The following is a 13,606-nucleotide window of genomic DNA, read 5'->3' as shown; positions in this document are numbered from 1 at the left end:
GCCCCCTTGGGAGGAAAACTCGCACTTTTTTCAGACAACTGGCACGTTGTCACAAAGGACAAATGGGTCCTAGACATAATTTTACGAGGATACAGATACCATTTCCGCACCTTGCCAATGAAAAGAGGAATGCCAAACCTGCCAAAAAATCAATGGGCAGAAGCACAAAAACAAATTACAGCTCTCATGGACATGAGAGCCATTCAACAGGTACCTACTCGAGAGCAAGGTCAAGGATTTTACTCAAGACTCTTTCTAGTGCCCAGAAAGGATAATGCCTGGAGACCAATTCTGGACCTTTCAATTCTAAACACCTTCTTACAAGTACCCAAATTCAAGATGCTAACACTACAGCAGCTTCTTCCCATGTTGGGCAAGGAAGCATGGCTAGTAACGTTGGACCTCAAGGAGGCATACCTGCATGTCCCTATCAGACAAAGTTGCGGAAGATACCTCTATTTCATGGCAGGTTCAACCCATTACCAATTCTCTGCACTGCCCTTTGTCTTATCTACTGCACCCAGAGTCTTCACAAAATGCCTGGCACCAGTAATTGCATACTGCAGACAAAGAGGAATTCAAATATACCCATACCTGGACGACTGCCTCATCCAAGCAGAAAGCAAGGACATGCTCTTACATCATCTGGCTTTTGTAAAACATCTACTAAATTGCCTGGGGTACACAGTAAACGAAAAGAAGTCAAAACTAGTACCCTCACAAAATATGACATTCCTGGGTGCCAGCTTGAATACAACAGCCCAGAAGGCTTATCTGACGCCAGACAAACAACTACAACAGACTCAATTTTTCAAAACAATGGCAACAAAGACCCAATTAACTGCAAGAAAAATTCTGCAGGCCTTGGGCTTCATGGCATCTTGCATACTACTAATACCATTTGCAAAGCTGCATATGAGGAAATTACAGTGGTACCTAAAAAGCGTATGGTCTCAACACAGCCACAGCTTGAACACAATTATATCTCTCATTCCCTGCCTACAACAGGAGTTTCTATGGTAGTCACAGGCATGTCACCTCAACAAGGGTCAGCCTTTCACCTTGCCCCCAGCCAGGCAAACTATCACAACAGATGCATCAGACTACGCCTGGGGGGCACACATGGCAGGACAGTGCGTTCAAGGCGTATGGACTGCAGATCAAAGGAATCTGCACATCAATCAAAAAGAGATGCTAGCTGTACAGAAAGCTCTGACAGCCTTCAGGAATCTATTACATCCAGGACAACTTACAATAAAGACGGACAACACCACAGTAATGTGGTACATTAAACAAACAAGGGAGTACTCACTCCTACCCTCTATGCAGGCAAGCAATGACCTTATGGAACACAGCTCTGGCTTACCAAGTTCAGTTACAAGCTCAATTCCTGCCAGGAAAGAAAAACACATTGGCAGACAACCTCAGCAGAAACATCATGGATCCCCACGAGTGGAAACTAGATCCACAAGTATTTACAATGATAACTCAAAAATGGGGCCTTCCAGACATAGACCTGTTTGCCAGTCCTCAAAACTATCAACTAACAAAATTTTGTACAAGGACACTTCACCATCAAGCTTGGAAAGTGGACGCACTCTCTTTCAGTTGGAAAAACCTGACAGTATATGTCTTCCCTCCATTGCCTCTCCTCACAAAGGTGCTTCTGAAAGTCAAAAAGGAGAGACCACGACTGATTCTCATAGTCCCAGTCTGGCCACGCCAGCACTGGTACCCACTATTGAGGAATATGGCCCAGGGCCCACCTTGGATCTTGCTACAAATTACCCATTTGCTCACACAAAAAAACAATCAGATTCTTCACAGCCAGCTCAAAACCTTAAATCTGGCTGCATGGCAAATCACCTAAGCATCCAGCCAGCTCCTCTTTCCCAAGCAGTTATGGATGTCATTCTGGAAGCTAGGAGGCCAAGCACCAGGAAGGCCTATTCAGACAAATGGAAAAGGTTTTGTGCCTGGAACCAAGCCCAAGGCTAAGACACAATTCAGCCTCACATGCCTCACATTCTACAGTATTTAACTGAGATATTGCACAAAGCACTTTCTTTCTCCTCCATTAAAATCCATGCTTCAGCTATTTCAGCCCACTACAACACGGATCCACCCATATTTTCGCATCCACTTCTAAGGCAGTTCCTCAGAGGGGCAAAAAACATTAGGCCCCCCAGGAGAGCACCTACACCAACATGGGACCTCAATTTTGTTCTGGAAAAACTAACGCTACCTCCCTTTGAACCAGCTTTCTCTGCAGATCTTCAGTACCTTTCATGGAAGACTGCCCTTCTGCTAGCAATAACTTCAGCTAGAAGAGTCTCAGAGCTGCAGGCACTAATGGCAGTGGAACCTTTCCTCATTTTTCATCAAGACAGAGTTTCTCTACCAACTAATCCTTCCTTTATGCCTAAGGTGGTTTCCAGTGTGGCTTTAAATCAAACCATCCACTTACCCACCTTCTTCCCAAATCCACAGAACAAAGGTGAGAGACTCCTGCATTCCTTGGACATTCACAGGCAACTTCGCTACTTGGACAAAACTAAGGCTTTCAGAAAATCTGACCAGCTCTTTGTATCCTATGCTGCAGCTTCACAAGGGAAGGCTATATCAAAACAAACCATTTCCAAATGGATAGGACATTGCATACGTTTCTGCTATACCCATCATGGAAAACCAGTTCCTGCTACCATTAGGCCCCACTCTACCAGGGCAACAGCTACATCTACAGCCTTTCTCAGGGGGGTTCCAACCAAGGAGATTTTGGAAGCTGCAACTTGGAGTTCAGTACACACCTTTACCAAACACTATCACTTACCACTTTATTCTAAGACTAGGACGGGCTTCGCCACTGCAGTTCTGCAGGGCCTTCTAGCCTCCTCTAACCCTCTATGATTCCTCCACCCATCCTTAGCTTTGGGATTCAACCCAAGTGTGATGAGTGCAGCAGAGTAACATGATGAACATAGTACAGTTTTGTACCTACCATAAATGTAGATGTTTGAGTGTACACCCTGCTGCAGTCCAGGTTACCCTCCCTCCATCCCCTCTGATCTAACTGGCTAAATCACTACAATACCTTCCTGATGTATTTGCTTATAGCTGGAGGGATTTTGTGTTTGTGCAAAATTTACTCAATTTGGTACTTATTACTGACCACCTTTTTGGGGGCACCTGATATCTGGGGCAAGAAAAACCTGAAGAAAATGGCATCAGTTGCACTATATATACGCCTGGCTCACTGACGTCAGGGAAGAAGTGACAGCAACCGACGCTGGACCAAGACTTTGGAATTCTGGCCGACTGCGGGGACCACCTGACGACAGGATAACCCAAGTGTGATGACTGCAGCAGGGTGTACACTCGAACATCTACATTTATGGTAGGTACAAAACTGTACTTTCTCTGCTTTGCCCTTTGGCCTCTCTACTGCACTGTCTTCACTAAATGCCTTACTCCTGTGAATGCTTTTTGCAAGATGAGGTGATTACAGATTTTTCCTTATCTGGACAATCTGCTTATTCAGGCTTCATCTCTGCAGACTTTGCTTCAGCATCATCACTATGATGTTTGCCTCCTGCAAAGCCTAGTGTTTACAGTGAATTTCCAAAAATCCTTCCTGATTCCATCTTAGGATCATGTTTTTTTTTTTTTTGGGTGCAGGCTCCGGACCATTCCTATGCTGGCATCCCTGCCACCTCCAAGGCTTCAACTCTGACTGGATTTTTTCAGTCCCTTCTTCCTGTGGTCTCAGTTACAGCCAGGGAGTTTCTAAGGGCTCTGGAGGACATGGATTCCACCATTCCTGTGCTTGCTCTTGCTGACATCATATGCAAAAGCTATAATAGTTCCTAAAGTCAGTCTGGCTTCAATATTCTCATCCTTTGGACTTTCCAATTCCTCTTCTTCCCTCCCTCAAGCTAGAATTGTCCTTCAACCTAGGGTTTACTTTTCAGCCTCCAGTTCCCACTCAAACTTTTCTTGGATACCTCAGATACAGAGTGGGGAGCTTTTTTCAGCCCTCAGCAAATAGATGGTACAGAGTTTTTCAAACCAGCAAAAGATTTGGTCTTTCACCTTACGTTTTGATCCTGCTTTATTTCTACATCTTCACCAGCTGGAAACATACTATTGGTTATTACCAATTCTTCCCCTATTAACAAAGACAGAAAGATATTTGACAGATTTGGTAGGAGAATATTTTCTGTTCCACTTTGGTGTACAGAATTCTTAACTGTTAGACACATGTAGAAGTTTTTGTTTTGTATAGACAGTATTGCGATAATTATCTGCTACACTTCTGAAGGTAGTTCATATCTGAACACCATTCTAATCTGTCTCAAATATTGAAGCATGCCTTGAAGAGTGTGTGTTATTGTGCTGATACTTTGTCTAGGGCCACTGCTAATTTCTTGAGGAGATGTGCCTGGGTAAGTAATCAGAAGTTTGCTCTTGAGGTAAAATCTGAAATTTTAAATTCGTTGTAGATAATGAGGCTTTGTTTGGTCCTTCTGCTACTTGGATCTTCAAATAGTTTGATGAGGGAGGGAAATTGATACAGGGATTTTCTAAGATTTTTTCACCCCCCCCCCCCCAAAAAAAAAAAAAAAATCTCCTAAATCCTCTCCTTTTAAAATAAAAAAACAGAAAAATCCATCCCTGCCTTCTCAATTCCAAACAAGGGACAAAAAAGAAATGGCAGGAGGGGAGTAACAAGAAACCAGTATCTTTTCCAAAAAATAGGACAGTCTAAAATTGACAAATGTCTATGCCAGCATTCTTTCCCCTGTCTCTTGAAATCTGTCTTTGAAGCTGTCTTTTTACATTCCCCATTGGCAACACATTGTTTCAGACTTGGGTGCTAAAAGTGGTTCAGGAGGGTTGGATACACATACCTCCTTTCAGGGGAGTTCTTCCAAAATCCTGTGTACCAAGCACAGTTTTTCTTTAGGTTCTTCAGCACGTACTTGCTCTAGCAGTCATAAAACCTGTGCCTTCAAATCAAAGGAGCAAAGGCTTCTATTCCAGAATGATTCTGGTACCAAAGAAAGAGCCGTCTTGGAGACCTGTTGTAGAGCTTTCCTTCCTAAATCTTTGTGAATGTCCCAAAATTCAAGATGCTGACCTTTCAGACTATTACCGGTCATCCTCAAGTGAGTTTTATGGTAACATAAGGTCTAAAGGGTACATGTCATCATTCCCATAGCTGCATGTTTCAGGAAATCTTTCAGATTCTCTGTGTTAAATTGTCAGTTCTCTGCATTACCTTTGGGTTTTCTGTTGCTCCCAGTGTATTTACAAGGTGTCTAGCTCCAGAGATAGCTCATTGCAGGTTTAATGACATTCACATATTTCCTTGTTTAGACAACTTACTTATCTTTGCAGAGTCTTTCTCAGATGTCAGAAGTCTTGAAAATGTGTTTCCTCACTTCTGACTAGTCTGGGATTCCAGATAAAAATCATCCTTGACCCAAACACACAGGCTTTACTTCCTGGGTTCTTAGAGACACCTGTCAGCAAAAAGCTTTTTGAAATAGGAAAAGATGTGTTTTTGTCTGGAAACTTTCCTGAGCTTCTCCATTCAGTGTCAGACTTCTGCAAGAGAATTTCTCATGATCCTAGGATTTATGGCTTCCATGGCATGAGCTCCGTGCATACTTTGCCAAGCATTTACAATTTACCCTTATACTCCAGATCTTCTCATGATTCCTCTTGTCAGGTTACACATGAAAAAAGTTCAGTGGTTTATAAAGAGCACATAGACCCAACATCTTCATTCTCTGGAATTTCAGGTTTAAATGTTGTGCTTTGTCAAATAGAGACTGCAGTGGTGAGATGGCAAATGGCTCTAAATCCAGGTCTCCCCTTGTCTCCTCATATCCCAAGCAAATCTGTAACTACAGATGCCTGAGCTTTTGGGGGAGCAATTTCTGTGAGGGTAAAAGTACGTGGAATTCCTCCAGCAGACAAGATCTTATAAATGTTAGAGAAGTTTGCTGTGATCCATACCTCAAAATCTATTCATCTTTAGTCCTCTGTACCTCTTCAGGTGATTATAGACATCTGCACATGTCGACATCTATCTTTTAGAGGAGGTTAAGGAAGCATACTGTTTATATGTGTCTGTCAGCTATAGGTTGAAATATGTTATTTTATATTCTATTCTTTTTTCAGTTTCGTCCCAGTCTGACAGCAGTGGGACATACAGTTGGTGGCTGTCTTTTAGGAGTGGGTTGAGGAGGCATGCTGTGTATATGTATGACAGCAGCTACTTTAAGTATAGGACTGTAGCCATTTATGCCTTAATTTTCATCCTAACCCAACACCAGAGGATGTTAGAAGGTGACTATCCTTTTTTCCTGGGGTTAAGGAGGCAGGTGCAATTCCCAGACAGGATTTTTGTATCCCTGCCGGCACTAGTTTTCTCAGTTTGTGAATCGATATTTTGTCAGCTTTGAGCATTAAACCTTTGGAAAAACATATTTTTCCTTGAAATAAAAAGAAAATGGTAAAGCTGAAATTCTTTCTTTAGTTACAGTTTTTGTTCAGGCAATTATTGGATAAAAAATTCACCTCAGAGTATGTAGAATGCAGCTATTTCTCCTATATTTGTTACAGTGTAGTCTTGTTCAGTTAATGAGTGTTAAAATGATATAGGAAAACAAAGGTGCAGAGCAAGCCTAAATATCTTCCTGTAATTATGTTCAAGCCATCACTGGATGAAAAAAAAATGTTTAAAAAAAAACTGTCAAATGCACCATAGAGTATCTAGGCCCCCCAGTCCCCGGCATAATGCACTTATTTCCACTGCAGTTATTACAGTGTAGTTTTGGTCAGTTAGGGTGTATTGAAAGGCTTCAGAAAAAAAAAGTTGTAGAGCAAGAATTAATTTCTTCCCTTAAATTATTTTTTTCAGGCCATCAATGGATGAGTAGGTTGTTTAAAAATAATAAATAAAAAGCTGTACAATGCCTCTCGGAAAAAATCTAGAACCCTCATGGCTTCTGGTGACCTGGCTCTTGGACCTCTCACTTAATACAGTTGTTTCTTCCATAGTTATCAGACTGTGATCTTTTCTACTTTAAACGTGTTGAATGAATGAATGGTCAGAAAAAAATAAAGAGCAAAACAAACTGTGGGGGAAGGAAGAAAAAAATGATCTGAATGTTCTGAGTAGGTCAGAATGGGTGGAGAACAGACGGGGCACCAGGTCATGTGTGTTGGGGGAAGTGGGCAGGGCTGGGGGAGGTGCAGTGGAGTCCATTCACCTAGAGTACCAATTCTTATAAAGTCACTCCTGGCTATGTGGTGCTAGCAAGCTTCAACTAGTAGTCCTGTGTTTGACTCCTTCAGTCTATTATGTCTGCTGTGTGTTTCTGAGCCACATAACCAGATAATGTGCCTGGATCACTCTGAAGAGAGTCACTTGGCAGTAGTGGGTTTCCTTGATTAGCAAATCAATAAATGTCAAGTGGAAAGGGGAGAGCAAGACATAATAACAAAAGTGCATGACAGTTCCTTCTTTCCTGCACAGACACCTGACCATGAGTGCCTGTTCATATCCTCAGTTGTAGTTTTATTGCTACCATACCTCTGATCTCTTCCAGTCTCAAATAAACCAAACCTACCCCACCTCCACGAAGAATGCTTGTGTTGTCTGTTCAGTCTCTTCCCATGTGGGTTCCCTGATTCTTGATTTCTCATTCAGATTTACCTTGTATACTGCTTAGTCTGGTAGCCTCACCATCTTCCAATATGCCAGCATTGTAATGTGTTTTTGTTATAGTGCAGCCATGAATAAGAGGTAGTCTTATGTTCAACATTGACTATTCTTACTGCTATGACTTTTCTAGTGAGCTGTTTAACAAGGATGTGAGCCACAACAGCTTAATTTCACATTAATGGCTGATAGGATAAAAAGCTAGCTTAAACAGATTGTTTTTGTAACTTGAGGACTTGTTCTGGTAGATGTTACTATTTTCTCCTCCTGTTTTTATTGCAGATGAGATTGATGAGAAAGTGTCTGCTCAGTTCAGTTTGAGCATCCGAGATTTGTTGATGACATGCTACCCAGCTGTGACAGAGGACTGCATTGCTGTTCAGCTCACTTTATCCCTCCAAATGGAGAGAACTGTGCAAAAACTCAGAACAGCCATTGATTCCATTGGTAAGTAGATGTAGCTTTCCCAGTTTATGGCACCATTTCCTTTATATGGTATTTTGTTACTTTGCTCAAACATTGGATATCCGTGGAGATTTTTGTCATAAAGATCATTTCATTAGGAAATCTAAGTGACTGAGATAGATGAAGGGTGGATATCTATCCCCTGGCCTGACTTGAACATCTTGGGGTATTTGGATGCATTTTGCTCTGTGGCATTAAAGGGAGCTTGGGTGCAACAGAGTGCGCATAATCTTCTCAGTGCTTTTGTCTTAACTGAATGGTCAGTGTGATTGTTTCTGAATTCATTAGTTATATCTTGGGCTTTGATTCTTTGAAAATTAAGTAGAAACCTTTAATCTATTACTGGAAATCCTTTTTAGTGACTGCACAGTCAAGATGTTCTTTTAGGAGGATGACTAATAACTAAATTACAGCATTTGGGTTTACCCAGTTTACTCACCTTCTGTCCTGGCCAGAAACTTCTGACAGCTGTGCCTAATTTCCTGTAAAACCAGTGCCCCATTTAACTTTGGCTGATGTGCAAGACACTCGTATTAAGCCAGCATTGCTAGGAACATTCTTCATTTCTTGGTGCTTCGAATGCTTCACATCTTGGTTTAGTACTGGAATAATTTTATCTGTTTAGTGCCTTTTACTCATTAATGGCCTTATTGAAGATCCTCATTCAGAATGTACTGCTTGTGGTTGTAGTAGGACCCCCCCCTTTTACCACAAGTTACTGCTTTTCCCTATATTTGTCTTTATGCAACAGTTTTATAAAATGGGTATGAGTGAATGAATTGTAGTAGTAGGAGAGAAAGGGTAAGGTAATGAAAACTAGTGATGGAGACAGAAAAGGAAGTAGCAAAAGGTATGAACAAGTCATAGCCAGCTGTTTCACTTCATTTTCTACTTTTCGGCTAAATCCATTGATTACCAGAAGCCAGAGGTATGAATATTTCCAAAGTACAGATATTCTCACCAGCCTTGATGCTGCCAAAAGAAAATATTTCCTACCTACACTGATATCCCTTATAATGATGTCAGATCAAGAAATTTCAGGTGACAGTGATCCTGCAATTCTGACACGTTTTCCAAAACCGTGCCTTCATATTTCTTTCTAATTTCATTCATATCCTCTTGTAGCCTTCTTTTGATTATAATATATTTGCAAGGGACAATTTCTGTTTCAGTACATATGATTCTGTAAATACTTTTTTCATGAACGGCTGTCTTTGGGGTTAGCTTGACAAGATTAGTTTGAGTTAGAACACGGTATTACTGTTAGGATCTTGCAGCAAAACTTAATGGGTACTTATGTATTATCATAACCACATACTAAACAAGTCACTTGGCTCATTGTGTAACCATAAACAAGCCTCTGATCACAAAATCAGACATTCTCAAAGCTGAGCCTTTTTTAAATTACAGCCATGTCTTGAATAAAACCCATCTGTAATCGTTATGGACCAGTAAACATTAAACTGTAAATGATACAAACCACCCAATGTTACAGGCACCTTTGCATAAAAGTATTCCAGAGTATCCACAAAGTAAACACAAAGTCCATGAACTGCAAAGGTGAGGCTTCAGAACAGCAACTTCAGTTTAGTAAAAAAAATATACTCCAAAACTGCAACCTCAGCTTAATAAGGTGTATACTCAAATTTCTCCAACCACAGAACAAAGATCTGGATTCCACTCGGCTGCAACACAGTTTTATTGGTACACAAGCGCTTTCACAAACAGCTTCTTCAGGTGTATAACAACCATTAAAATACACACACCTTATATAACACTTAAAGTCAGTCACATGACTCTGCTTAGCCATTTTTAAAGGCATATATACACATTCTAAGCGTTACTTTCTTGATCCACTCTTACAAATTCTAAACTTATATAGTATAAAAAAATATATATATATATATATATATATATATATATATATATATAAATATAAAAAATATATGTTAAAAGCGTATGTAACGTTCTAAAAAATTCAACATTCACCTATTCAATGGTCTCTTTTTTAATATTGGTCTTATAGGAACAGACTCATTCAGTCCATGCCCTGAACTAGCCCTTAACCTAATAATCCATTCAGCTTCTTTTTCCTCAGTCCTTGCTTTTATGTCACCCCCTTTATATCAGTTCTACATAAGACAACAAATTTAAAAACATGTTGTTCATTGGTAAATGACACATGCTTCGCCAGTGCATTAAAACTACTTCTTTTCTTAATGTGACAAATCCTATCTTTTAAAAGACAATCTGTTTTCCCTACATACAATTTGTGACATGCCTGGCAGATAGCCAAATATACTACATGTGCTGTATCACATTTTGCATAGGTTCGCAGATAAAACATCTCCCCTGTATCAGGGTGTTTAAATTGTGAATCATTACAAATAAAACTACAAATGTTGCACTTGCCACATGGTCTAGTGCCCTTTTCATTTTCTCTTCCTTTCAGTTCTCTGTCTATACAGAGCCTTCTTTTTAAATTCTTCTTATTTTTAAAGCTAAATTGTGGCTTTGTGCCTACTAACTCTTTCATTTTACAATCTGATGTTAATATATTCCAGTGTTCATTTATAATATTAGTGTACAGCCCAACATCTCTTGAATAATTTAAACACATCCTTACATTCTTGTGAGTCACTTTCTCTTTCCCATTCACTAATTATTTTGAGAAATATGGTTTAGCCTTATTCTCTCTTTTACTCATCACATCTTTCATGTTTTTAGTTACCGTTCTGTTATCATAGCCTCTATCTAGTAATTCTTTTCCTGTCAAAATTAGTTGCTTCTCACATTCTTCAGTTTTTACACTTAATCTTGGCACCCTTAGGAACTGGTTTTGTGCTACATTTCTGAATATAAAATTGGGATGCATACTATCTCTACTAATAATTTATTTGTATGGCAGGTCTTTCTGTATATTCTTGTGCTAATCTTGCCTGTATTATCTTTCTCTACATAAACATCCAAAAAACTGATACCATCAGTAGAACAATTCATGGTAAAGTTAAGAAATTCTGTAGAGTTATTAATGAATTCTATGAATTCATATAACTGACTTTCTGTCCCTCTCCATAAAAGAAAGAGATCATCTACAAATCTCCTATAAAACATAATCATTTTATCAAATTTTCCTTTTATAACATTTTCCATTTCCCATTTGGACATAACGGCATTGGCATAACTATTAGCACAAGGAGTGCCCATTGCCACTCCATTCTTTTGCCAATACATATCTTCCCTAAATACAAAAATGTTATTTTCAAGCACTATTTTTAACAGTCTTTGTAATATTCCTATGGTTCTACTTCCAAATTCCTTATTCATCTCTAATAGATGTATCACATTTCTAATATCAACTGGATTTGGTATAACTGTAAACAGCGGTACTACATCTAATGTAACGAAAAAGTACCGTTCTGATACATTTGTTTCATTAGTAAATTCATATAAATCTCTGAGAAAATGTTCTGTATCTTTCAAGATATACTTTGATTTGTATATCAGGGCCTTCAAATTTTTCTCAGTGAATATAGAAGCCGGTTCAGTACACCAATTTTTTCCGGCTACTATTGGTCTCATTGGGGGTCTGATGGAATTTTTATGGAGTTTAGGCAACCCCTGAATCTTTGGAATAGTTGGATCTGTAACTACTAAATATTTGACCATATTATTATCACAAAGCTCTAGTTCCTCAAGGTGTCCAATTTCTTTTTCTACCCTTGATATCATATTTTTACTTTGTATGGATGTAATTTTTTGATAGAAGTCAGTATTATCCAGCATTTCTAGCATCAAACTATTGTAATCAACTCTATTCATAACCACCGTTTGCCCTCCCTTGTCTGCTGGCGTAATAGTTATCTGGTTATTACTCTCTAAATCATGCATAGCTTTAAATTCTTCTTTACTTAAATTATGCCATTTGCCACTTTCCTTAAGTTGTTTCCGCTCATAATACATTTTATACATATCAGAAATACAAGTTTGCTCAAATGCATTGATTAAAGCATTTTGTTTTGGTACAAAAAGACTCTGTTTCCTGAATGTAGCATCAGACTCTTTCTGCTCATTACCAAATAATGTTTTCAAAGTCAAGTTACGGGTAAACAGTTTCAAATCGAAAATAATATCAGTGATGTTCATGTCCATAGCCGGTATGAAAGATAACCCCTTTTCTAACACGTTTGATTCAGAATGTGTTAAACCATAATCTGATAAATTTACAATTAATGTCTTACTTGTTGGAAGGCCTTTTTTATTGTAAATGGACTCACTGGACCTTTGTCGAGTTTTCTCTTGTTTCTCACTATACTTCTCCCCCTCTGTTGTTGTCGCTGTCCGCCTCTCCCATTCCTGCTCATAGATCTCTCCCTTATAGGCAGAGGAAAATTCAAGCCTAAAGGCCAGTTCCTTTTAAAAAAGAAGTAGTTTGATGTGCTGATGCGTTTTTAATGTTGGAGGTTTCATTTTCTGCTTTGCGATGTATTTCTGCGCTTACTTGATACTTCTTCTTCCTTGCTCCAAGGTTAGATGTCACCAGTGCATTCGAAACATCAGACTTCAAGGCGTTTGCTCTATCGTCATCACAACCATGCTCGTCATCACGACCACGCCCGTCTGCTTCCACTTGACCAATTGGTATCTCTCTAGAAGTCGAATTTTGTACAAACTGAATTCTCTCATTTATTTGTTGGGGCATTGAATCAATATTAGGTGCCATACTATTATGGTCATTTATATCTCGTGGCCAAGTGAAGATATGGCCTAATGAGAAGTCCTTCCAATCTCTGCTTCTTTAATTTAATTTGTAGAAGCTTTCTGGCATATACTGTCAGATTCTCAACCATATCAGTCATAGGTTTAAACAGTGCTTTGGTAGTATAAATTTTACATATGTCAGTATATTTTTTCTTTATACTGCCATTAGTTTTTATCATTTCTCTCTGCCGGTACTAGCAGCTTTAAATATCCCAAGCTAGTGTTTATATTTAGTTGTTGCCATTCACTTAGCAATATGGAGTCACACTCAGTCTGTGCAGGCATTTTGAGCACTCTTAATCCTCGAGGTATAACACATTCTGTTAAACAAGCTTCTAAATAAAACTTCTCATATTGTACCCGTCTTAGTTTATATAAATCTTTTTCTAATGAGAAAGTATCACTTCTCATGGCCAAAAAGTCTATATTAGAATGTTCTGTCCCTTCAATGACCATATCACTTTTCAAAAGTGGATTTTCTTCTTCACTCACCTTGGATAAAAATAATTCTAAGTTGTTTTCAGTCCATTTCAGTTTTAAGCCCATTGTATATTCAAGTTCTGTGTTATCCATTTCAGTAGCCATAACTCCTGAACTTTTGGGTAAAATATGTAGAAACTTCTAAATGATGCAAACCACCCAATGTTA

General features: G+C 39.1%; 1 protein-coding gene across 2 annotated transcripts in view; it reads left to right on the top strand.

The window, feature by feature from the left end:
• The window catches only part of ZFYVE26 (zinc finger FYVE-type containing 26), a 3,506,023-nt gene that overhangs the window by 1,636,342 nt on the left and 1,856,075 nt on the right, over positions 1-13,606 (top strand). For both annotated transcript variants that reach the window (XM_044074068.1, XM_044074069.1), the window contains one exon: positions 8,015-8,179. In XM_044074068.1, the coding sequence (XP_043930003.1) occupies positions 8,015-8,179 (165 nt within the window). The remainder of the gene's footprint in view (positions 1-8,014; positions 8,180-13,606) is intronic.

The sequence above is a fragment of the Protopterus annectens genome, chromosome 6.part0, assembly GCF_019279795.1.
Source record: "Protopterus annectens isolate FY-2018-M chromosome 6.part0, PAN1.0, whole genome shotgun sequence".
Taxonomy (NCBI): Eukaryota; Metazoa; Chordata; order Ceratodontiformes; family Protopteridae; genus Protopterus; species Protopterus annectens.
The sequence above is the reverse complement of the archived record's forward strand: the minus strand, read 5'-3'. Positions and strand labels throughout refer to the sequence as shown.